The sequence below is a fragment of the Ranitomeya imitator genome, chromosome 3 (genome assembly GCF_032444005.1).
Source record: "Ranitomeya imitator isolate aRanImi1 chromosome 3, aRanImi1.pri, whole genome shotgun sequence".
NCBI classification, from domain to species: domain Eukaryota; kingdom Metazoa; phylum Chordata; class Amphibia; order Anura; family Dendrobatidae; genus Ranitomeya; species Ranitomeya imitator.
The window spans coordinates 481210160-481234646 of record NC_091284.1 but is presented as its reverse complement, the minus strand read 5'-3'; the positions used below and the strand labels follow the sequence as shown (position 1 = coordinate 481234646).

At 45.5% G+C, this 24487-nt stretch overlaps 1 protein-coding gene across 2 annotated transcripts in view; it reads left to right on the top strand.

Moving 5' to 3' along the window:
* Window positions 1-24487, top strand: part of LOC138670326 (E3 SUMO-protein ligase RanBP2-like) — a 130407-nt gene that overhangs the window by 24602 nt on the left and 81318 nt on the right. For both annotated transcript variants that reach the window (XM_069757558.1, XM_069757557.1), the window contains exons 6-17: window positions 3738-3877; window positions 7547-7739; window positions 7829-7910; window positions 10734-10943; window positions 11121-11302; window positions 12238-12413; window positions 12502-12625; window positions 19325-19486; window positions 19572-19709; window positions 21368-21514; window positions 23464-23646; window positions 24143-24226. In XM_069757558.1, coding sequence (XP_069613659.1) covers window positions 3738-3877; window positions 7547-7739; window positions 7829-7910; window positions 10734-10943; window positions 11121-11302; window positions 12238-12413; window positions 12502-12625; window positions 19325-19486; window positions 19572-19709; window positions 21368-21514; window positions 23464-23646; window positions 24143-24226 — 1821 coding nt within the window. The remainder of the gene's footprint in view (window positions 1-3737; window positions 3878-7546; window positions 7740-7828; window positions 7911-10733; window positions 10944-11120; window positions 11303-12237; window positions 12414-12501; window positions 12626-19324; window positions 19487-19571; window positions 19710-21367; window positions 21515-23463; window positions 23647-24142; window positions 24227-24487) is intronic.

Here is a 24487-nt window from a genome sequence, read left to right as displayed (position 1 = left end):
ATGGCACCTTCCCTTTAAGAGAAGAATAGACCCTAGATCACGTGAAGTAATTACCCCCCTCTACTCCTCCTTGGTCAGGTCTCTTCTGGAATACTCTGTCCAGTTCTGGGTACCATATTTTAAAATAGACATTGAAAAACTGGAGCAAGTTCAGAGAAGAGCTACCAGGATGGTGAGCTGGCTGCAAAGTATGTCCTACGAGGAACGGTAAAGGATCTGGGAATCTCTAGCTTGCAAAAAAGGCTAAAAAAGCGGTCTACAAATATCTGAAGGGATGTCGGTGTAGATGGATTATCATTATTTCCATTCACACATGGAAACATGAGAAACAATGTAATGAAACTGAAAGGGAGAAGCTACAGATTAGATATTAGATCAATATATAGAAATTATCTGTATACTATACCTGCAGAGTATGGGTTCATACCCCACAATGCATATTAAGTTTATAATGCCCCAATGTAGATAACATACCAAATATGTGCTCCTAACTATCAAGATGAGCAATCCCATATATCAAAACAAAATTCACTGCAGAAATATGTAATGCACTGTAAAGTACCCTCTTTCTTAATATCAGACATCAAATAATCTAAATGTTAGATCACAATGATGGTATATAGATGGATTAGTTAGACCAAAAAGAATGCAATAGTTATTGCCTGACATATGTGATGTCACATTTCTTCTACTGATGACCTATATATTACATGAAACAGCAAAGTTCTGGACCACAAATAATGGTTGACAAGAACCAGTGAGTGCCCAAGGCGTGTCAAAGGCCTGTGGTTCAGCTGCGTGTAACGAGGTTTAACCCTCCGTCACATACAACTGATCTGACAGGCGCTTCTCTTTTACTTTCATTTCTCCTTCCTCACCAGATTGTGAGGAAACCCCCTCCCTCCAGGTAGTCTCCTGTCTCTTGAAGGTCTGTGAAACCTGATATCACAGTTGGATTTCAGAGCTTCAGGGGAGAGGATATAGCTGCACAGATCTCTCAGGCTCATTGTATGTGAATACGTCACATTCAGTAAGGTTGGTATTTTATGTTTTTATTCATCACAATAGTTTATTTAGCTTGTTTTATGAATGTATAGCACAAAATGTGAGGATATTTCATAGAAATAAGGGAGATTTTATAAAAGAAAGTGTGCTGCTCAGGCATATACAGTAGTTCCCTAACATATTCCTTCTCTTGCTTCAGATTATCTGCTGAAATGGAGAGGAAAATGTACAATTTATCCAAACAACTTGATGTTGAGGAAGTAACAAACATGCTGTTAGATGATAGAGACCTCACACTGAATGAGGATTTAGGAGAGGAAAGTGAGATTGATTCTCATGATGAGGTGGAAGAATGTGTCCTGGATTCTGAAACAGAGCAAGATGGTGACAGTGGTGACAGGGATCTTGAAAACAAGCTTGAACCACTCAGTAGACGATTGTATCTGAAAAAATTGGCCCATGAACTAGTACTTGGAGAGTTACGCAGGAGAAGCGTGAAAACAATCGGTATCCCCTCTCGCCTTCAAGTTCAGCTCAAAAGGTTCCGCCCAGAAGATGATGGTGAAAAGTCACCATCTGCACCACCTCACAAAAGAAGGAGATGCACCACCTGCCAAACGGAAAGCGGAACCAGAAGGCTTTCAAATTATGAATGTCTCAAATGTCATAAAGCAATTTGCCTGACACATGCAAAAATGGTGTGTAATTCTTGCTATTTGCTCTGCAAGTGTGACTTTTCTGGGGAAACCTCAGCATCTACTTCTGATTGAATATGTTTTTAATAGTACTTAAGGTACCTTAAAATTAAGTTTGTGTTCAAAAATTTTCTTTGTACATTTTTTTGAGAGAGTCGAACTAGGGACTATTTGGCGGGAGTTTTGAAAAGTTTGTATTTCATAGTTATTAGTTTTATGTTAAGTAAATGTTTTTTTTTGCAACTGATTATGTGTAGTCTCTTTTACTACATCCCTATGAAGGTCACTGATCACTTTTAGAGCACTGAAATTGCAAACATTAGATATTATAGGTATTTTTCCAGCAGGCGCCTGACAGGCACATTGTATGTGAACTCTTTAGTCCGAATATTGTATGTGACGGAGGGTTAAAAGTAAATATCGATCAGCTGGCGGACTTACCGGAGGCAGCCGAGTCAGCCATGACTGATCACAAGCGCATAGAGTAAATACAGATGAATTGTGCATACGCAAATACGACGTGTCACCTGCGCACAAGATGAAGGCAAGCATCCTAAAGGTACCTTCACACTGAACGATATCGCTAGCGATCCGTGACGTTGCAGCATCCTGGATAGCGATATCGTTGAGTTTGACACGCAGCAGCGATCTGGATCCTGCTGTGCCATCGTTGGTCGGAGCAGAAAGGCCAGAACTTTATTTCGTCGCTGGCTCTCCCGCAGACATCGCTGAATCGGCGTGTGTGACGCCGATTCAGCGATGTCTTCACTGGTAACCAAGGTAAACATCGGGTTACTAAGCGCAGGGCCGCTCTTAGTAACCCGATGTTTACCCTGGTTACCAGTGTAAATGTAAAAAAAGCAAACACTTCATACTTACATTTCGGTGTCTGTCGCGTCCCTCGGCGTTCTGCTTCCCTGCACCGTGAGCGCCGGCCTGCCATAAAGCAGATTACAGCGGTGACGTCACCGCTCTGCTTTACGGCCAGCCGGCGCTCAGTCAGTGCAGGAAAGCACAGTGCCGGGGGACAGACACCGGAATGTGAGTATGCACTGTTTTTTTTTTTTTTACATTAGCACTGGTAACCAGGGTAAACATCGGGTTACTAAGTGCGCCCCTGCGCTTAGTAACCCGATGTTTACCCTGGTTACCAGGGGACTTCGCATTGTTGGTCGCTGGAGAGCGGTCTGTGTGACAGCTCTCCAGCGACCACACAGCGACGCTGCAGCGATCGGGATAGTTGTCTAGATCGCTGCAGCGTCGCTAAATGTGACGGTACTTTTAGAATATAGATTAGTATTAGTTGCAGACTTGCACTCTCGTATCAAAGGTATCATGTGCAAAGTCCTAAAGATAAAACAAAAATACAGAATCCCGGCCCAAAAGAGGGCGTATGAATGGAGAATAAGTGCTTTTCAGCATTTCCAATGCACATCAACCCTTATTCTTAATAGGTTTACTTACTGAATCCTTTACAAATGGAAGAGTACTGATGGTTGCTGCTGGATCTGTTCTAACTAATGATCACTGGACATGTGAACATAGCTTAATACTCATTTTGAATACAGCTCTGAAGGCAATATTCCAGACCCCATCTCCGGGTTCCAGCACGGTCACTTCCGATTTTTCTTCCCTCTGCATGTAAGTGACATGTATGAAGGGGGCTGGTTCTCTGGCTCATTTTGGCAGCTTCTTTCTCTGTGAATCAGCTGTGAAATGAGCCAGACAGCTTCACTTCTTCATACATTTTCCTGCCACAGGTAGCAGGGGTGGGAAGGAAACTTTCTGCTGCCTGATGTGAGGTCAGAAGGTGATGGTCCAGGAGTGCAAGGCAGGGTCTGCCCTCTCAACTTAGGGGCGATATTGAAAGTTTTATTAATTTTCATTCATAAATCCCTCACCCCCACCCCTGATAAAACCCCAGTACTGATAGTACAAAGCACCTATGAATACCTGCATCTTTTAACTATGTATACTTGTGTCTCCCTACAGAACCCTTTTCCTTTTATTAATGCTTCATTTTGCTCTACATTTCAGGAGTATCTATCTACATGTCCATCCTCCGATAAAGACAACTGGAGAACATATAACAAAGAACTGTTACTTGCTCATTCAGACGTCGTCTTTCTAACACTGTCTACTCGGGATGTAGCAGAAAGCAGGCTGGCACTTAAAAAGTGGGTTTTTTTTTTGTATAGCTAGTTAATTACTTTTTTTCATGCTTTTAAATAGAGGGCCTTTGGAAAATGTCACAAGGAACCTTCTTGGTTGCTTTGAGCAGCTGCTCTAATAACCATTTGCTGGTGTGGATAATCTCCCCCCACCCCAGCCTTGGCAGACCTGAACTCTCCAGTCAGCAAAAGATTGTTATTGAGAAGCTTATCTCAACACCAGTATGTTTACATTTATGCAAAAATCAAACTGCATACAATTAATTAGATATGATTTTGAAATATAACTGTACATTTCATTTGTGCGGCAAAAAGGAAAAAGTGCATTATAGTTGTTAAAGGAAATGTCTCTGCCTTGGATGTGTCACATGCTAATACAGATGCAGCAGAGAAAAACTTATGTGCAATATACATGTTTCATACATTGCATAGAATGGGTGCTGCTGTGTAATTATTATTATTAGTTATAACTATAGCGCCATTTATTGCATGGCGCTTTACATGTGAAAGGGGGAATACATAATAAAATACAAGTACGATAATCTTAAACTATACAAGTCACGACTGGTACAGGAGGAGAGAGGACCCTGCCCGTGAGGGCTCACAATCTACAAGGGATGGGTGAGAATACAGTAGGCGAGGGTAGAGCTGGTCGTGTAGCGGTTTGGTGGTTACTATAAGTTGTAGGTTTGCCATAAGAGGGTAGGTCTTTAGGTTCCTTTTGAAGGTTTCCATGGTTGGCGAGAGTCTGATATGTTGGGGTAGAAAGTTCCAGAGTATGGGGGATGCACGAGAGAAATCTTGTATGTGATTGTGAGAAGAGTAGATAAGAGGGGAGTAGAGAAGGAGAACTTGTGAGGATTGGAGGTTGCGTGCAGGTAAGTACTGGGAGATGAGGTCACATGTATGGAGGAGACAGGTTGTGGATGGCTTTGTATGCCATGGGTTAGGGTTTTGAACTGGAGTCTGTGTAATGGAGAGCCAGTGAAGGGATTGACAGAGGAGAGAGACCGGGGAATAGCTGGGGTATAAGTGGATTAGTAGGGCAGCAGAGTTTAGAATAGATTGGAGGGGCGCAAGAGTGTTAGAAGGGAGACCACAAAGTAGAAGGTTGCAGTAGTCCAGGCGGGAGATGAGTGCATGGACTAGGGTTTTTCAGATTATTGGTTGAGGAATGTATGGATCCAGGAAATATTTTTGAGTTGAAGTCGTCAGGAAGTGGAATGGGCTGAGAGTCAAGGATTACCCCAAGTCAACGAGCTTGTGGGACTGGGGAAGAGCGAGCAACCATTTACTGTAATGGATAGGTCTGTTGGGGGAGTTGTGTGAGAAATCTAGCGGAAAAGAAGGATTAACTAGCGAACTAGGCACTGTGGGATTCTGGTTAGTAGGGAGGTGATATCTGCTCCAGAGAAGTAAATCTGTATAGAGTATAGAGGTGATACTGCAAGCCGTGAGATTCTATGAGCTGTCCCAGGCCGAAGGTGTAAATGGAGAAGAGCGCTGCGGAATATGTTGGCGCTATATAAATAAAAATTATTATTATATTATTAGAAGAGCAGGGGCCCTAGAACTGAACCTTGCGGGACTCTGACAGATAGGGGGCGAGGTGAGGGGGTGGTGTGTGAGTCGGAGACTCTGAATGTCCGATCTGTTAGGTATGATGAGATCCAAGATAGGGCCAAGTGTGTGATGCCAAGAGATGAAAGGGTCTGTAGTAATAGGGAGTGGTCCACTGAGTCAAAGGCACAGGACAGGTCCAGGAGGAGGACAGAGTAGTGTTGCTTGGTTTTGGCAGTTAGTAAGTCATTGGTGACTTTAGTCAGGGCAAATTCAGTGGAGTGATGCAGTTAAAAGCCAGATTGTAAGCAGTCGAACAGGGAGCAGGAAGAGAGGTGGGGACTGTTCAAAATGGATGTGTTTCAGTAGTTTTGAGGTAGAGGGGAGAAGTGATATGGGGCGATGGCTAGATACGTAGGAAGAGTCAAGAGAGGGCTTCTTGAGGATTGGTGTGATTGAGGCATGTTTGAAGCATGACTGGAAAACGGCAGTTAGTGATAGGTTGAAGAGCTGGGTTATCGTTGGGATGAAGACTGTGGTGAGGTTTGGGATGAAGCGAGATGGGATCGGGTCATGTGCCCTTGTGGTGAGATGTGAACTTGAGTAGAGCGGAAAGTTGATCTTCTGTGATGATGGAGAAGTTGGTTTTGGAGAATGAGGGCTAAGTTAGAAAGATGGGTTGTGGAGGTTGTAGGCCAAAGCTTTCTCTGATGCTATCAATCTTTTGCTTGAAGAATGAGGCAAAGTCTTCAGCTGAGATGAGTGGAGAGGGAGGTGGTGCTGGGGATGGAGAGAATTGAAAGTGTTGAATAGCTGTGTAGGGTTGTGAGGCGTGGAGGATATGAGCGATGAAAAGTAGGTTTCTTTTGCTTCAGTGATTTGTGGCCTGGAAAGTAGTGAGGGACTGTTAGAATGCGGTGAAATGCTTGTTGGAATGGGATCTTTTCCATCTTCGCTCAGCAACCCTTGTAGCCCGTTTCAATTCTTTGGTCAGGCTGGTGTGCCAGGGGGTTGTCTGATGATTTTGCGAGCTTTGGTATTTGTGAGAGGGGCAACCGATTAGAGAGCCTCAGCTATTCTGGTGGTATATAAAGCGGCATCCGCATTGTGTAGGGAACTTGGCTGTAAGAGGGAGAAGGGATTCAGAGAGTGAGTGTGGATCGAGGTTTTTAAAATTTCTGTGAGGGTGTGCAAATTTGTGGGGTGAGGATTATGGACCTGGAGAGGAGAGGGAAGAGAATGTGAGTAGGTTGTGGTCAGAAAGAGGAAGAGGGGAGTTAGAGAGGTTAGATAGGGAGTAGAGGCGGGCGAAGATGAAGTCCAGTGTGTGTGTTGCCATCTTTGTGAGTGGCTGCAGAAGACCATTGAGCGAGGCCGAAGGAAGTAAAAGTTTAGTGACAGCTGACAGTGAAGTGTCAATGGGGTTGTTAAAGTCACCCATGATAGTGGGAATGTCAGCAGAGAGGAAATGAAGTAGCCAGGTGGTGAAGTGGTCAAAGAAGGTGGTAGCTGGTCCTTGGGGGCGGTAAATGACAGCCAGTTGGAGGGGGAGTAGATGCGCACAGAGTGCACCTCAAAGGAAGGAAGGGTGAAGTGGGATTTGGGTGAAAGAACAGTTATCTGACAGGAGAAAACCAACTCCCCCACCATGCTTGCTGCTGGGGTAGGGGATGTGGGGAAAGGTGGAATCCACCATACGAAAGTGCAGCCAGAGCGACTGTGTCAGAGGGGGTGAGCCAGGTTTCGGTGAAGATAAGGATGGAAAGTTTGTTAGTAATAAAAAGGTCATGGATGTAGGAAAGTTTGTTAGACAGAGCGAGTGTTCAACAGAGACTGGAGAAGCAGGGGCTGGGCGAATGGGTGTAATGTTAGAGTGGTTATGGAAATTTGTGATAGAGCGTGGATGGGAGGTAGAAATGACTGGGGTTGTGGTGGGGAGAACCAGGATTTGGAGAAATATTACCGTCAGTGAGGAGGAGCATAGAGTTTTAGTAGGTGGGAGCAGGAGAGGGCATGAGGGGGTTGTCTGTAATAAAAAGAAATGTGTAATAATGTGTACAGTATTATTGAACACAGTTTTTTTTTTTGTTTGTTTGTTTTTGTGTTTCTTTTTAGTTTTGACCAAGCCCTCATTTCAATAAAACCCTATGCGAATGGCACTGATGACCTGTCAATGACATTTTCTGAAATGCGTGGCCATTACTACCTGCATGCTGGAACTCAATTACTAAAAATGGCCCAACACAGTGAAGTTCAGTGGAAAGCCCTGTTAGATCCCGCTGCTCTATGCTATCTTCTTGCTTTCCAGGTATGTGAATACATGCTACATTAATACAGGCTATCCCTCTTTTCCTTTTTTCTCTAACCGAACATTTATGAATCTTTTCCTGTGTTCAGGTACCATGGAATAAGCAGATAAAGGGAGATGAAAGCTCATATTGTCTTGAAGGTTTAGCCTGCAACCGTCAGAGTCAATCAGGTATTTGAGGAGTATTTCATTCTTCACAGTAATTTTCTAGAATACCTTAGTGAAACGTATTATGTAACTTTTTGCATATCATTTGCAAGGTATCTAATTTGACTGCAAGAAGTGTCATTTATCAGCTCCTAACTGCCAGTGCTGGTTTATGTAAATGTTAGCTCACTACTCGAGGTCCTGGGTGGTGAGAAGATATTGGATGTATGTTTGTGACTTTTTCCTAGTGTAGGGTAGTTTCTTAAAGGGAGCCTGTCAGATTTTAACCTCCTGCCCCCAAGTTATTTATGATTGTGTAGCTCTTTTAAGTTCTGACCCTTAAACTTAGCTTTAAATTTAACATTTTGAGGTTTTGTTTGGAAATACACAAGGGTGTGATGATCTGCCTCACTGCATTTCCGGCCTAACTCTAACTATACCTTCCATTGTTTGATTGACAGGTTGTTTTCTCTGGTACACTGCCACTGACCTGTCAATCAGCCAGGGTGCTGAAATGTAGGACATATAGCTCATGGCTAAGAAACTAGAAGTGTATCATCATCACTTTCAGACACGGTTTCTAAATGTGAACTCTTGCTGATTGAGCAGTGCCTTAGGGTCATATTAATAGCTTGGGGGAGGTCAAAGTTTGACAAGTTTCCTTGAGTGACATATAGGAATATCGCTGCAAGTAAATATTGGGGAAGAGATATGCAATTGAAGAAACGACAGCCAATTAAATACCACCTTTTATATTTCAGAGGCCATAATTGTAACTTAATTGCCTCCCATGAACAATTACTATGCATTTCTTGTACATCGGTTTTGTTAAATCTACTCTATTGTTTTGCACCAAGTGTCTGTCATTGCTACACTAATAATCCAGGTAAAATGTAAGAATTTGTGCCTCAAGTTCATTATCTCAAAAATATTGTAACCTCTTAAGTCCAACCTGAAACCTATACATTACAATGGACTAAGTTGGGTTGACTACTCTGTTCTCTACAGCTGAATCCAGTAAAAATGTATAACGCACCATATAGATTTTGTGTGATGGAGATAAATGTGACCTAGACCACTTTATGCCTATATAGTAGTACTAGATGGTGGCCCGATTCTAACGCATCGGGTATTCTAGAATATGCATGTCCACGTAGTATATTGCCCAGCCACGTAGTATATTGCCCAGCCACGCAGTATATTGCCCAGCCACGTAGTATATTGCCCAGCTACGTAGTATATTGCCCAGCCAGGTTTGTCACAGGTTAAAAAATAAAAAATAAACATATACTCCCCTTTCCGAGGGCCCCTTGTAGTCCACGGCAGCTTCCGGTCCCAGGGTTGGTATCAGCGCAGGACTTGTGATGACGTCGCGGTCACATGACCGTGACGTCATGGCGGGTCTTTGTAGCACAGGCGCGCAGGGCCCGTGATGACGTCGCGGTCTCATGACCGTGGCGTCATGGCAGGTCCTTGTTGCGCAAGCGCGCAGGGCCTGTGATGACGTTGCGGTCACATGACTGTGACGTCATGGCAGGTCCTTCTGCCACCGGAACCTGCAACAGAAGATGGTGGGTGGCACGAGCGGCTACGGAAGGCGAGTATAGCAGGTTTTTTTTTTTTAATCATTTTTAACATTACATTTTTTACTATTGATGCCACATAGGCAGCGTCAATAGTAAAAAGTTGGGGACAGACAGGGTTAATAGCGGCGGTAACGGAGTGCGTTACCCGCGGCATCATGCGGTCCGTTGCCGCCGGCATTAACCGTGTTAGCGTTGACCGGAGGGGAGTATGCGGGCGACAGGCGCTGACTGCGGGGAGTAAGGAGCGGCCATTTTCTTCCGGACTGTGCCCGTCGCTGGTCGCGGCAGCCATGACAGGCGGCTGGCGAGACCAATCAGCGAATGAATAACCGTGACCGAAGGACAGACAGACGGAAGTGACCCTTAGACAATTATATAGTAGATACTTTGGATGCCTCTGGTATACGTTGCAAACACCAGCATTCCGATGCCTCTGCCTTGTGCCAGTCATTACACTGGCTACCCATCCACTCCAGAATCCAGTACAAAACTACTACCCTCATCCACAAAGCACTCCATGGCTCAGCACCACCCTACATCTCCTCCCTGGTATCAGTCTACCACCCTACCCGTGCCCTCCGCTCCGCTAATGACCTCAGGTTAGCATCCTCAATAATCAGAACCTCCCACTCCCGTCTCCAAGACTTTACACGTGCTGCGCCGATTCTTTGGAATGCACTACCTAGGTTAATACGATTAATCCCCAATCCCCACAGTTTTAAGCGTACCCTAAAAACTCATTTGTTCAGACTGGCCTACCGCCTCAATGCATTAACCTAACGATCCCTGTGTGGCCTATTTATAAAAAAAACAAAAACAAAAAACAATCAGGTTCCTCGCATCATGTTCTCATTCACTTTATGCAGTTAATAGCCCACTGTGTCTGTACTGCTACATACTTAGGCAGTTAACTGGTTCATGCAGCTTTACATGAACACCCGAGCCTTACACTATGGCCGGTCCGAATAACTAAAGCAATTGTTACCATCCACCTCTCGTGTCTCCCCTTTTCCTCATAGTTTGTAAGCTTGTGAGCAGGGCCCTCATTCCTCCTGGTATCTGTTTTGAACTGTATTTCTGTTATGCTGTAATGTCTATTGTCTGTACAAGTCCCCTCTATAATTTGTAAAGCGCTGCGGAATATGTTGGCCCTATATAAATAAAAATTATTATTATTATTATTCTGTATACCCTTCTCAATGGCAGCTCTGGAATTATTGATGAGGTGGTTTTTGTTTGGTTTTTCTCACAATCTTTACAGGACACTTGCTACTGACTTTAAGTCGTGGCCACGATGACTTCCTCAAAAATGTAACCGAAACATTTGCCAATAAAAGTGGTCAAGTTATCTTGCTGAAATTCCTGTATGAAGACGATTTGTCAATGGACAGCTCATTTCTTGGCACTGACGATATTGGAAACGTCTACTATCAGTCACCAGACTTAAGTGATCTGCGACGATATGACCATGGTAAGATTTGCCTCCTCCTTATGTACAGTAAGAAGATTCCCTGACTTGGTGCTATTCATTTATCCCTTTTATTCCTGCTTACCCATCATTATTGTGATTTTTTTTTTTTTTATTTTTTACATGTAATTCCAGTTGTGTTAATGTATCACAGTGAACTGTGTGTTCATTTTGTCTTAGGCGCGGTTCGAGTGCACAATGGTAGTTTACAGCACCTAACCTGGCTTGGTCTTCAGTGGCACTATATGTCCACTTTACCCGCCTTTCAGAAGTGGCTTAAACAACTTTTTCCTCGGTTACCTCAAGAAACATCAAGGCTTGAATCGAATAACCCAGAGTCCATTTCACTTCTAGATCTTGAGGTATATTGAAGAATTTGGATGTATTTTTGTGAATGACCTTAAAGGGAACCTGTCACCCCGAAAATTGCGGGTGAGGTAAGCCCACCGGCATCAGGGGCTTATCTACAGCATTCTGTAATGCTGTAGATAAGCCCCCGATGTTACCTGAAAAAGGAGAAAAAGACGTTATATTATACTCACCCAGGGGCGGTCCCGCTGCTGGTCAGGTCAGATGGGCGTCTCCGGTCCACTCCGGCGCCTCCCATCTTCTTTCCATGACGTGTCCTCTTCTGATCTTCAGCCACGGCTCCGGCGCAGGCGTACTTTGCTCTGCCCTGTTGAGGGCAGACAAAGTACTGCAGTGCGCAGGCGCCGGGCCTCTGACCTTTCCGGCGCCTGCGCACTGCAGTACTATCCTCTGCCCTCAAGAGGGCAGAGCAAAGTACACCTGCGCCGGAGCCGTGGCTGAAGATCAGAAGAGGACACGTCATGGAAAGAAGATGGGAGGCGCCGGAGCGGACCGGAGACACCCATCCGACCTGACCAGCAGCGGGACCGCCCCTGGGTGAGTATAATATAACGTCTTTTTCTCCTTTTTCAGGTAACATCAGGGGCTTATCTACAGCATTACAGAATGCTGTGGATAAGCCCCTGATGCCGGTGGGCTTACCTCACCCGCGATTTTCGGGGTGACAGGTGCCCTTTAAATCATAAGAACTTTTACCTTGTGACTTATATCTTAAAGTTTTTACACAAGTAAATCTAGTTTAATGATTTAATATATGTCGTTTTATGGATTAGTCTGTCTACAAAATGAAGAAGCTTGTGTCTTTCATGTTTCTAAAGACATGCCACATTGGACGTATACTGTTTCTTGGCTTTGTAAAGTGCTTTTCTTACTATGTGATTTGCTAGTATGGCTGCTTATAATTGAGTGCTTTCCTTTTGGATTGCAGGTATTTTTATTGGCAGTTGTGTACACTAGTCACCTTCAACTACAAAGTAATTGTAATACTTTAAACGACCGTCACCGACCTCGTTGCCTACCATTGCCAATCTGCAAGCAGCTATTTACAGACAAGCAGCGATCTTGGTGGGATGCAGTCTACAGCCTCACTCATAAGACGGCTCAGTAAGTTGTAGCAGTAGATTTAATTGGAAGCTATTATGGCTCCAGCATTTTGAATTCTATAACTAACAATGCTGTTACTTGAATTTAGGCCTGGGACTGCAGCAAAATTGCGCCTTGTGATACAACATGAACTTAACACTCTGCGAGCTCTGGAGAAACATGGTCTGCAACCGGCACTTCTCATCTATTGGGCAAGAAGCCTTAGCACTACAGTAAGTGTGCTTATTTTTGTGAGGCTCACCTTATAGGCTATGTGCACACGTTCAGGATTTTTTGCAGAAATTTCCTGAGCAAAACCGGACATTTTCTGTAAGAAATCTGCATGCTTTTTTTTTTGCGTTTTTGACGCGTTTTTTCTCTATCGCCTTTCATTGGGGGACACAGGAACCATGGGTGTATGCTGCTGCCACTAGGAGGCTGACACTATGCAAATAAAAAAGTTAGCTCCTCCTCTGCAGTGTACACCCTACCGACAGGAAGTAGGATATTCAGTTTAGCTTAGTGTCAGTAGGAGGTGGACACTGGTCTTTCATTAGACCCTTATCTACCTCAATGTGCGTCGTTCCTTTTCAGGTTCCGGAGGGATACAGGGTGAACAGTCACACCTGTAATCCCACAATACGGACTATGAGTACGGCGTGTACTGCCACCCTGTATCCTCATAGATCCCTCACCAGGACCAAGATCCTAGCACACAAGCGTGCTCAGAAGTCCGGTCCTGGCTCCGTCCCCCACCCACTCGCCCACGAGCCTGTCGGTTGGAGGAGACGAGGACGTCCATCACAGCTCCGTGGATGTCTCAATCCCCTCAGGTTAGTAACTGCGTTGGATGTTTAGGTGAGTATTTCCCCTAAATTTCCAGATCTTCCCCTTACTCTCTCAGTGTGGGGGAGTAGAAGTCCCTAAATGCGCGCTGCACTATCTTCTAGGGCGGCGCCGATCTTATTTTAAAAGGGATCCCTGGGGCATCAGACGAGCAGTAGCTCTGCACTATTGGCTATCCCCTTCATCAGGGCCGCAGTGTCCTTCCTGCGGCCGCACTGCGCAGCGGCCGCAATGTCACTTTTCTGGCGGCGCCGGCACCGCTCTCCCCTGCGGCCACCCTGCGGGCTTCGGCGGCGCGATCCTCTTTCCGGCGGCGGCGGCGGCCTCTAATTTAGGTCCCAGCTTCCGCCGGGGCCTACTTCGGCGTCGCGTCCCTCAGCTCCGCCTCACCCTGCGGCCCTGGCAGGTTGCCGCGCTGCTCTGCGGCGCACTGTTCCGGGGCCGCAGTCTCTTTTTTCCAGCGGCGCCGGCCTCTAATTTAGGTCCCGGCTTCCGCCGGGGCCTACTTCCGGTACCGCGCTCCTCCACTTCCGCTTTCTTCGGGCGGGCTTTCTCCCGCCCGACAAACTGTGCCCTGCAATCTCCGCCCACCGGCGCCATCTGGGCTGACTCCGCCCCTTCCTCCACGTCGCTGCTGAGCACAGGGCAGGAGATTTTACTCGTGCCCGTATTTTCACCTGGGGGCACAGCACATCATTGCAACAGAGGCCGCAGGGCAGCAGCTCCATCCTTCTGTTCCACTGCTGTTCTTCAGGCCTGCAGAAAGTTCCGGACAAGAGTGCCCCAGATGTGTCTACCTGTTCTCCTAGGGGCTATCGTTCCAGAGGAGCATCTTCCAAGCTGTGCAGCCTTCCATCTGGACACCGCAGCATCTGCCGTGAGTACCTCTGCACCGCAGTTTGACTCAATCCCCTGCCCCCCCCCCCAACCACCCCCCCTTCCCCCTGTTCCCTAATCTTCTGACATTTCCCTCAGGGGCCCGTTCGGTCTAATTTTAAGGGAGGTCGCTCCCGGCCTCCTACCTTTTCCTGTGTCTTAGTGAAACACTTTCAGGGTTCGCCTTGTACCCGCAAGCTCCCCTCAGACAGGCCTGCAGCAACCCACATTATGTTCAGCTCCGCCTCAGAGCGAAGTCCCCAACACAGGCTGGGTCTCCCCTCTGTCTCTATCAGTAGCGGATCTCACTCCGGTTTCCCAGACCCTTGTGTCCGTGCTCGATCGGTTGCCCCTGCAGACTTCCGTAGTAGCCAGCGGGTCGCAAGAAGCTCTGTCCGAGTCTTCCAATTCAGGCCGCGTAAGATCCAGACGGGAACGCCGGTCTGAGTTCTCTTCTCGATCCATCCCAAGGTCCTTCTCTGTGGTCGAGCTCCCCCTTATTCTTTTTGTACTGACAGAGGACGACAGGGTTCGTCCCAGTCCGGATCTCAAATTGCTGAACAGGAAGTTTCGTCGGAGACACTTCAGGATGATATTCCCTCGTTCAGTAATCGCTTCCATGGAGGCTCAGGTACTTCGGTTTCAGGCTCCCGAAAGTCTATCCATCTTTCCCGACACTCTAGCCGTTGCGGGTGGCTCGTCAACAGGAAGAAGTTCAGTCTTGTTCAGTGCCTCGTATCTCCGGGCATGTTCTTCGACCTTGTCGGACCAGAGTCTTCCTTCCCGAAGACAGGATATCCCTCCTTTGTCAGGAAGTTCGCTTGCTCCAGGGTTTTCGGCTCCCCTCCTTTCCGATGGGCCTTAAAGGTCCTAAGGAGGTTGGTTGCAACATCGGAAGCAATTTTCCCTTCGCCCGTTTCATTCAAGACGTCTTCAGCAGGCTATTCTATCACAGGGGGACAGGTCTCTCGTCTCCTGCATCGTCCGATCCGGCTTTCTCCCGGGTCAAACGGTTCCTCGACTGGTGGCCGAGGTCGCTTCTCTTATCCCGGAGTAGATCCTTCACAGCATATCCTTCCTTCCAGTTCCCTGGCAGGTGGTGACGACGGACGCCAGCCCGCTCGGCGGAGGCGCGGGACTTTGTCACCTGTTCTTTTCAGGGTTGTTTGGTCGGCGCAGGAGTCCTCTTTGCCGATCAATGTCCTTGAGTTCCGGATCTTCTTTCTGTCTTTCCTTCACTGGGCAAGGATTCTCAGCAGCCTGCCAATTCAAATTCAGACAGATAATGACACAGCTGTGGCATATGTCTACCACCAGGGGTGGACTCGGCGTTCTCTGGCATCGGCCGAGATTCCAGGATCCTCCTTTGGACAGAGGCAACGGTCCTGGTGAGCTCTGCAGTGCATGTCCCCGGCTTGGACATTTAGGCCGCCGACTTCCTAGGCCACAAGGGCCTCGCGGCAGGGGAATGGTACTTCAGGAGGTTTTCCTATCGGATTGTTCTTCGATGGGGGACTCCAGAAGTGGACCTCATGGCGTCCCGATTGAACAGGAAGGTCCCTCGGGTCGGCCCAAGGTCCCGCGATCCTCTCACAGTGGTGTTGACACACTTTGGCCATTCCTCGGTCGCAGTTCGTGCTCCCCTATCGGTTCCCTCCCCTTCCCTTGCTTTCCAAGCTGTCAAAAAAGATCAAGGCGGGATGGGTGCCGGTCATTCTGATCGTCCCGGATTGGCCCAGGAGGTTCTTAGTTTGCAGACATCGTCAATCTCCTCGCGGACACCCCTGGTGCCTTCCAAACAGACCCGATCTGCTGTCTCAGGGTCCGATTTGCCACCCAAATTATCGGTCGCTCTGTTTAACGGCGTGGCTGTGGACTCCACAGTTCTAAGAGCGTCCGGCCTTTCGGCCCGGATTAGTCACACTATAATCCAGGCTAGGAAGCCTTCGTCTTCTTCAGGATCTTCTATTGTACCTGGAAGGCTTACTTTCGTTGATGCGAGTCCAACCGCTTTTCACCTATGCCCTTTTTCCTGCCTTCCATTTGGGTTTCCTTCAGGCAGGTCTGGATTCGGGCTTCGCTCTCAGTTCCCTAAAGGGCCAGGTTCCTGCGCTCTTCTTCCCTTTAAGAAGACGTTTTCTTCTTAGCCACAGGTTAAGACTTTCCTTCAAGAAGTAGCCCACGCTGTCCCTCCGTTCAGGGCCTCTGTGGATTCATGGGATTTAAAGGTTGTGCTGGTTGTTCTAGGGGTTCCCCCCTTTGAGCCTCTCAAGGAGTTTTTCCCTGTCAGTTCTATCTCGGAAGGTGGCTTATCTCAGGTCCATCTCTTCGATCAGCCGCGTTTTTGAGTTGGCGGCCATTTCTTGCCGACCTCCTTTCTTGATTTCCACCAGGACAAGGTGGTCCCAGGCCTCCGCCTTCCTTTCTTTCACGAGGTGGTTTTCATCTTTCCACCTCAACGAGGACATCGTTCTACCTTCCTTTTGTCCAGCTCCGACTCATCCTCTGGAGCGATCGTTGAACAGGCTGGACCTCGTCAGGGCAGTGAGGATCTCCCTGGCTAGCATGGCCGCTTTCCGAAAGATGGATTCTCTTTTCGCCATCCCTGATGGCGTGCGTAGAGGCCTGCCGGCTCCCAAGGCGACTATTGCTCGCTCGATTAGAACGGCAATTTTGGAAGCTTACCGGGTCAAGAACAGAGTGCCCCCTCCTGAGATAAAGGCTCACTCTACCCGGGCAGTCGGCGCATCCAGTGCGGTACGTCACAGGGCTTTCGTCGACGGCTTTGCAAAGCGGCAACGTGGTCTTCCATCCACACGTTTCACCGAACTACAAGGTCCATACCTATGCTTCGGCGGACTCCAGCCTGGGCAGAAGGATCCTGCAGGCGGCAGTGGTGAGTCCTCGAACCTGATGGAAGTATGTTTTTCCCACCCCAGGGACTGCTTTGGGACGTCCCATGGTTCCTGTGTCCCCCAATGAAAGGCGATAGAGAAAACAGGATTTTTGGTTGCTTACCGTAAAATCTGTTTCTCGGAGCCTTCATTGGGGGACACAGCACCCTCCCAAGTTGAACAGCTCTGCTTACTGTATACGTTTGGGTTCTTTGAACACTCTGAGTGTTTGAAGCTGTTAATCTGTGAAGCGCCGTGGATTTTGTTGGCGCTATATAAAGTTTATTATATTATTATTCTTTCTCTTTTACACGTTGCTTCTCCTACTGCTTTCTCACTAACTGAATATCCTACTTCCTGTCGGTAGGGTGTACACTGCAGAGGAGGAGCTAACTTTATTTGCATAGTGTCAGCCTCCTAGTGGCAGCAGCATACACCCATGGTTCCTGTGTCCCCCAATGAAGGCTCCGAGAAACAGATTTTACGGTAAGCAACCAAAAATCCTGTTTTTCCGGAGTTGTGTGCCTCAAAGTGCAATATACGTTCCACCAAGGACTTTAAGGGGTATGGGTGAAATATACCGCTGTTATGATACCTGCTTGTGGTTTGGTGTAAAGAAATTGACATAGTTTAAAAGGACACAAATCCAGGAAGACAAGACAAGAAGAAAAGAGAATACACGTGCAATTAGGTCACATCCTGTTTATTATGATGTATGTGAGATGGTAACGAATCTGGAACATGGTGAGACTGATAGTGAGTTGCCAGGAGAGATTAGTGAGTGCTTGTAAACGGGTGTGTCCGAAGATCAGTATAGTCGGCTCTAGGAAAATAGAAAAGACATCATTAATCATCATCATCACTTATACTCTCCATAGTATAATCAAGGCATGATTACATAAAGGCTAACAGATCATACTCTATTCAATCCCTTGGGAGAAAGAGTCTCCAAGGTGTGGATTATTTTGACCCAGATTTTACTATATAGCAACTGGCCGGTAACGCTTTTTCACATAAACAAAGGTGGAACGCATTCAGTGCGCATGTGGAACACACAATCATGTTCCTCACGTCCGGTCCCAGCATACAGCGGTTCGGCCGGATATCCGCCCACATCCGGTTCGCGGCATTCACACAGCGATTACACCCGCCCTCCTCCTATGGGATTTAACCGGGCTCTTTTACCATATGCTCCAGACAAGCGGTGGACTCAGCGTCTGCAGCATGGCCACTTGGTAAGTCATCCTGACACTTCACCACCACGTACGCCGCTCCCATTATTAGAGATACTACAACACATATGTTACCTTTCTATTATAGGCTGCATTCAGTTCATTCCTCTAGCCTACGTTCTCCACCTAAGGGGTATGTTGTCATACGTTATGCACACCATGTTGATGCACCGCTATTACCTGCTCATTTAGTGCACCTATCCCCATTATATTTCAGCTACTAATACCAATTATCTCAGTTCACCCGTTTTCATGGGTGTAAATACTCACCCCTCTACCACTCGCAGTACGGTACGTATTTCTGTCCACAGTGTCCATCATCTTTCACGACTGTGCCCGGATTTACTTCTCCACAACTTTTTTCTCCATTGAACTTCGTTATAGCCATGCAATATTTGTATATGCTTTATTATATGTATTTTTCTATTTTTCCATTTATTAATTTTGTAATATCATATGCATTCACAGTAACTGATGAAGGTTGCTGTTTATGACCGAAACGTTTTACTGTTACTGTATTATCGCTTGGAATGGAATAAAACCACTTGCATAGAAACAACTAGTTGAGTGCCAGGTTCTTGTTATATACATCATATGTCTAGTCCCCTTCTTTCATGCAAGCTCAGGAGCTGATCTTCCATCATTGCCTGGAGACTTCTACCTCTTAAGAACAACAGGTAGAGGCAACAGCAATACATAATGCACATGAACGGGGAGAGTATGGCCAGGGCTCTGCAGTTTTGGTGGAGTCATGGAAATTGAGGTTTGGCTTACCGACTCCACAGCCCTGAGTACGGCACCCTTATACATATTGGAGTGTCTGCTGAGCCCGTCAATATTGACTTTAGGCATATTGGACTTTAACATGCCTGATCCCTTTCTGTGGAAGGTAAATCATCACCAGACGTGTCTGCCAGCAGTATTTTCCCTTTTGAAAACATGTCATCCCTACAGGCTTGATTTGTCAGCCATTATGTAATCCCTATGCTTTGTAAAGTGTGAATAATTGTCATTCCCCAGGAAGTAATTAACCATATAGCTAATACACAATGCATTTCTCTCCACCATTTTTCTGTCTCTACAGGGTAATAATTTGAATTCGTTTTATGACCAAAGGGATTACATGTTCCGCTGCGTTCACTATTGGAAGAAAGTGTTGCCTCTGCTGGACCTGGTCAAGCAGAAGAAGAGCATTCCTGAGCCAGTCGACCCACTGTTCAAACATTTCCACAGCAAAGACATAAAGGTAGTGGCACGCTTTACTCTGCTCAGTAGGGTAGGAAAAAGGATCTTTGTTAGTAACTAATTCAAAGCTCATTTTTATTTTACAGCTCTTTGAGGTTAGAGATTTCGAAGATGAAGCTGGCATTTCATTTGCAAAAATCGATGTAATTGAAGGAAAAGTTGATGATGCTGTGCTGGCCCTGGAAGCCATTAAAAGTGTTGATTCCTATTGGAATCTTGCTGGGGTATGTATATGCAAACCTATCGCTTCTTCATTGTTTTGCATACTAAGTCATATAAACGAGTGATAAAATGTTTTAAGAATCCTCCTTTTACACCAGTTTATAACATAAAAATATGCATTTAAGTTACATGGGCTAATAGATTAATACATTTAAGCCCTGGGAAGGATGAGGATAACAGTAGCTATACCCACACCATATGCTGTGGTTGTCTGCCTTTTATTACAGCTGAAACTCTACTACAATAGTGAGGGTTGGAAACGGTGAACCTGCAGCTTTACCTTCTCAGGTGCAGTGGGCAATAATGCCATTTAAATGTTTAAACGGGTAGGGTCTAACTGGCTGTTTTGTGTTTTTATTTTGTTTTAGAGAGCCATAATACCCCACTGACTATAAATAATGTCTAAGGCTGTATTCACATCAGGGTCTAAACCAGACCTGGGTGAAATATGGCCCAGGACAGTCAAAGGGCTGGATACAGTGGTGTTCCGTACCACACAGGCGCCCCCACCTGGTATCTCACGCTGTCCTCGGGATGCAGAGAACACAGAAAATAAAGATGGAACAGAGATTGTCCGCCATTGAGTATTGCTGAAACAGCGGGGGAATGGGGTTAGGAGAGTAGGTTTTTATATATATTTTTTTAATTGACCATACATTTTGAGGATGTAATTCTTTGCGACCGGGGCTGTGTGAGGACATAATACTGCGTGGAAAGCTTTATGGCGACGTGCTGTACGAGGGGACTTCATACTGTGTGAGCTGCTTTGTGGGGATGTCGGTGTACGGTGGTTGTGTGGGGACATACTACATGGGGGGGCTCTTTAGTGACACTGTATGGGGAGAAATCACATTGTGTTGGGAGCTGTTTATTCAGGGGAGTAGTATTTTTAACCCTCAGATGATTCACAAACTAGTATAACATTAGGCTGAATAAATGAAATATTACTATTTTTTTTCCCCACTAAAATGTTGCTTTGACTCCAAACTTGCAATTTCTCCTTCGCCTCATTGGGATACACAGGACCATGGGTGTATGCTGCTGCCACTAGGAGGCTGACACTAAGTGACACAAAACGATTAGCTCCTCTTCTGCAGTATACACCACCCACTGGCTCCAGACTAAGGGCTCATTCAGACGTCTGATTTTTAATAATTGTTTGTATAACAAAACCAGGAGTGGAACGTAGAGCTATGATTGAATCGGTTACACCTGCTTCGTGTTTGAGACACTCCTTGTTTAGCCATACCAACACTGATGAAATCTCACGTCTGAATGAGCCCCAATTCTGATGGGAACAAAATGATTGTTAATATGATCGTTACTCTGCCCATACAATAATATGTGCAGCACTTTCCCTGTTTACGCAACATGATGATCTGGTGATCATTTATGTGTCGGCATAAATGATCTAATTGCCTAATAAAATAAATAAATGAATTTTTAGGCTGCATCCACAAATTTGTAAAAATCACGGAAAATTCTGGGGGGAAGGCTTCGCTTTCCGTTTTTCATCATTGTTCTTCAGCAATGTTCTTATTCACTCACAGCAATGGTGAGTAATTGAAACATAAAACATAATACCAAATTGTACTGTATAGCAAGCTTCATTCATGTAAACTGGAACACCTCTGTAAAGTGTTTTTTGTTACATTCATAGATTTACCAGCGTAAAGGAGAGGATTTGGAGAATGAGATTCCACCCACGGAGGAGCCGGAGGAATATCTGAACTGCATGCAGAAATGTAAATCCTATCTGCTTAAGATTCTTGATGAACTCTCTGCAGACCACTCATTGACTGCAAAGGTACTTCTACCCTCCTTCACCCCGATGTCCTCTCGTGATTTGTCAGGGTGTTCTTGATTTTAAACCTAGAGCTGACAAACCCTTTAACTTTATGTAAATGGTTATGCTTCTTAGGACATTGCATTACTCCCTAAAGAGGACATTTCGCCAAATTTTTCATTCTGAACTGAACACATGATGGATTAGTGGATGCAGAGCAGAATTAAACTCCTTTTTTTTTTTTCGCCTTTTTGTTGCAGAGATATTGGCAAAGTATTTGGTACTTAATGAGTTAACTTGAGTTAAAGAGCTTATCCACTACTACTTCAATGATGATCTAGCCTTAAGGTACCGTCACATTAAGGGACGCTGCAGCGATATAGACAACGATGCCGATCGCTGCAGCGTCGCTGTTTAGTCGTTGTGTGGTCGCTGGAGAGCTGTCACACAGACAGCTCTCCAGCGACCAACGATGCCGAAGTCCCCGGGTAACCAGGGTAAACATCGGGTTACTAAGCGCTTAGTAACCCGATGTTTACCCTGGTTACCATTGTAAATGTAAAAAAAAACAAAACAAAACACTACATACTTACATTCCGGTGTCTGTCGCGTCCCCCGGTGTCAGCTTCCCTGCACTGTGTAAGCGTCGGCCGTAAAGCAGAGCGGTGACGTCACCGCTGTGCTCTACTTTACGGCCGGCCGGCGCTGACACAGTGCAGGGAAGCTGACACCGGGGGACGCGACAGACACCGGAATGTAAGTATGTAGTTTTTTTTTTTTTTTACACTTACAATGGTAACCAGGGTAAATATCGGGTTACTAAGCGCGGCCCTGCGCTTAGTAACCTGATGTTTACCCTGTTTACAAGTGAACACATCGCTGGATCGGCGTCGCACACGCTGATTCAGCGGGTGATCCAGCGACGAAATAAAGTTCTGGCCTTGTAGCTCCAACCTGCGATGTCACAGCAGGATCCTGATCGTTGCTGCGTGTCAAACACAACGATATCGCTATCCAGGACGCTGCAACGTCACGGATCGCTATCATTATCGTTCTAAAGTTGCTCAGTGTGAAGGTACCTTTAGGATACCCGGCACCCCCACCGATCAGTGGTGGAACTGCTTGATTGTTGTTGCTCCATCTTCTGGTATCAATTGCTATCTGACAGCACCTGATCCGCAAACGCCATAAAAAGAAAAAACAAATGTAAACTACAGAATTGCGGTTTACCAGTCTATGCATCTCTATCAAAATAATGCAATAAAGAGTGATTAAAACGTCATAACAACCCCAAATGGTATCTGCTCACTGCACAAAAAACAAGCTCTCCTACAGCTCCATTGATGGAAAAGTGAAAACTTTACTGCTCTCAGAAAATGTTGATACAAGCAAACTGTACATTTTTTTTTTTTTATACAAGTTTCCAATTTTATTTTATTTTTATTCACAACTCAAAATATTAGCATACAAGTTTATCTGATTGTATTGACCTGAAGAATTATTATGCCATGGAATTTTTACAGCACCAAAATTCTGGCTGTCTGGATTAAAGGGACAATCATTCAAAGTTTGAAAATTGATATACGGGGTGTATGTATATGTATATATGTATATATATATATATATATATATATATATATATATATATATATATATATATATATATATATATATATATATATATATAATATTTTTTTTTTTTTTTTTTTTTTTTTTTTTACATTTTTGTCAAATATCTGATTTTATTTTTTTATAAATAAACACAAAACATATTGACCTAAATTTACCATTATCAGAAAGTAAATCTCAAAATCACTGGGATATGTTGAAGCATTCCAGAGTTATTACCACATAAAGAGCCACTGGTCAGATTTAAAAAATTTGGCCTGGTCACTAAGGGGTTAATTTTACTTCAGTGTCAGAGATTAAATCACTCAAAGCAAAAATCTCTTTTTTTATGTTTAACTCAGCTCACGGTACCTGTTGAATCCGTTGAAGAGATGCTGGATGAAGTGAAGAAAAATCTTGGCGAAGTTCAAGAAGTTCAGAGTCCAAACTTCAGAGACTCCCAGTCCTTCATGTCTGCCTCGGGAATAAAGCATTCTACTCCATCTCCTACTAAGTTCTCAGTGTCTCCAAGCAAAGCACAAAAGGTGATAATTTTAAAACCATATCAAAATTTCTGCTATTGCCATGTTTTGATGTGTCATATATGTGATTTTCACCTAATATAAAGGTGTACACGTTCCAGCTACTGTCTTAGGCTTGGTTCACATTGCGTTCAGGGGCAACGTTAAACGGAGTACGTTACACCGCGGTGTAACGTACTCCGTTAACGCTGCCATTGAATGCAATGTCAGACGCATCGCTTAGCGCACGCCCATTCTGGGCGTGCGTTAGTGATGCGCCGTCATTGAGTGACGGACCCGAGACGCTGGCTGCAGCGTTTCCGGGTCTGTCACTGCTAGCACAGATGGAGCTAGCAGAAGCTCCATCTGCGCTAGCGTGATGTAGCGCAGGCACTTGCGCTAGCAGCAGCCCGTTAGCATATGTGCTGAACGGGCTGCTGCTAACGCAATTTGACCCTAGCCTTATTCTGGTACGATGTCCAGTTACTGTCTTACAATTCTGCTGTTCCTTGACTTGCAGTCTTTGTCAAAAACGCCACCACCCTGGGCTGAAGATCAGAAATCCCTAATTGAAAAACTTGTGCAACAAGTTGAAGCCTTGAAGGTACAGTTTTGTCAGAATGTAAACTTTGTAGAGCAGTGACACTGCTTTATTATGAAGCCGCACCTTATCCTTAGCCACTAAAGCTGTTGTGACAACCCGACACTCCGCGATCATATCATAGGTGCGCTGATAAGAGCGTGGAAGGACTGGCCCCCATCTGGTGCATGTGAAATTCTGCTGTCTGAGAGTGACAACAGGATTAAATAGGTTAACAGCCATGGACGGATCTCCTCTTCACCTGTGGCTGTTAGAGGCAGATGA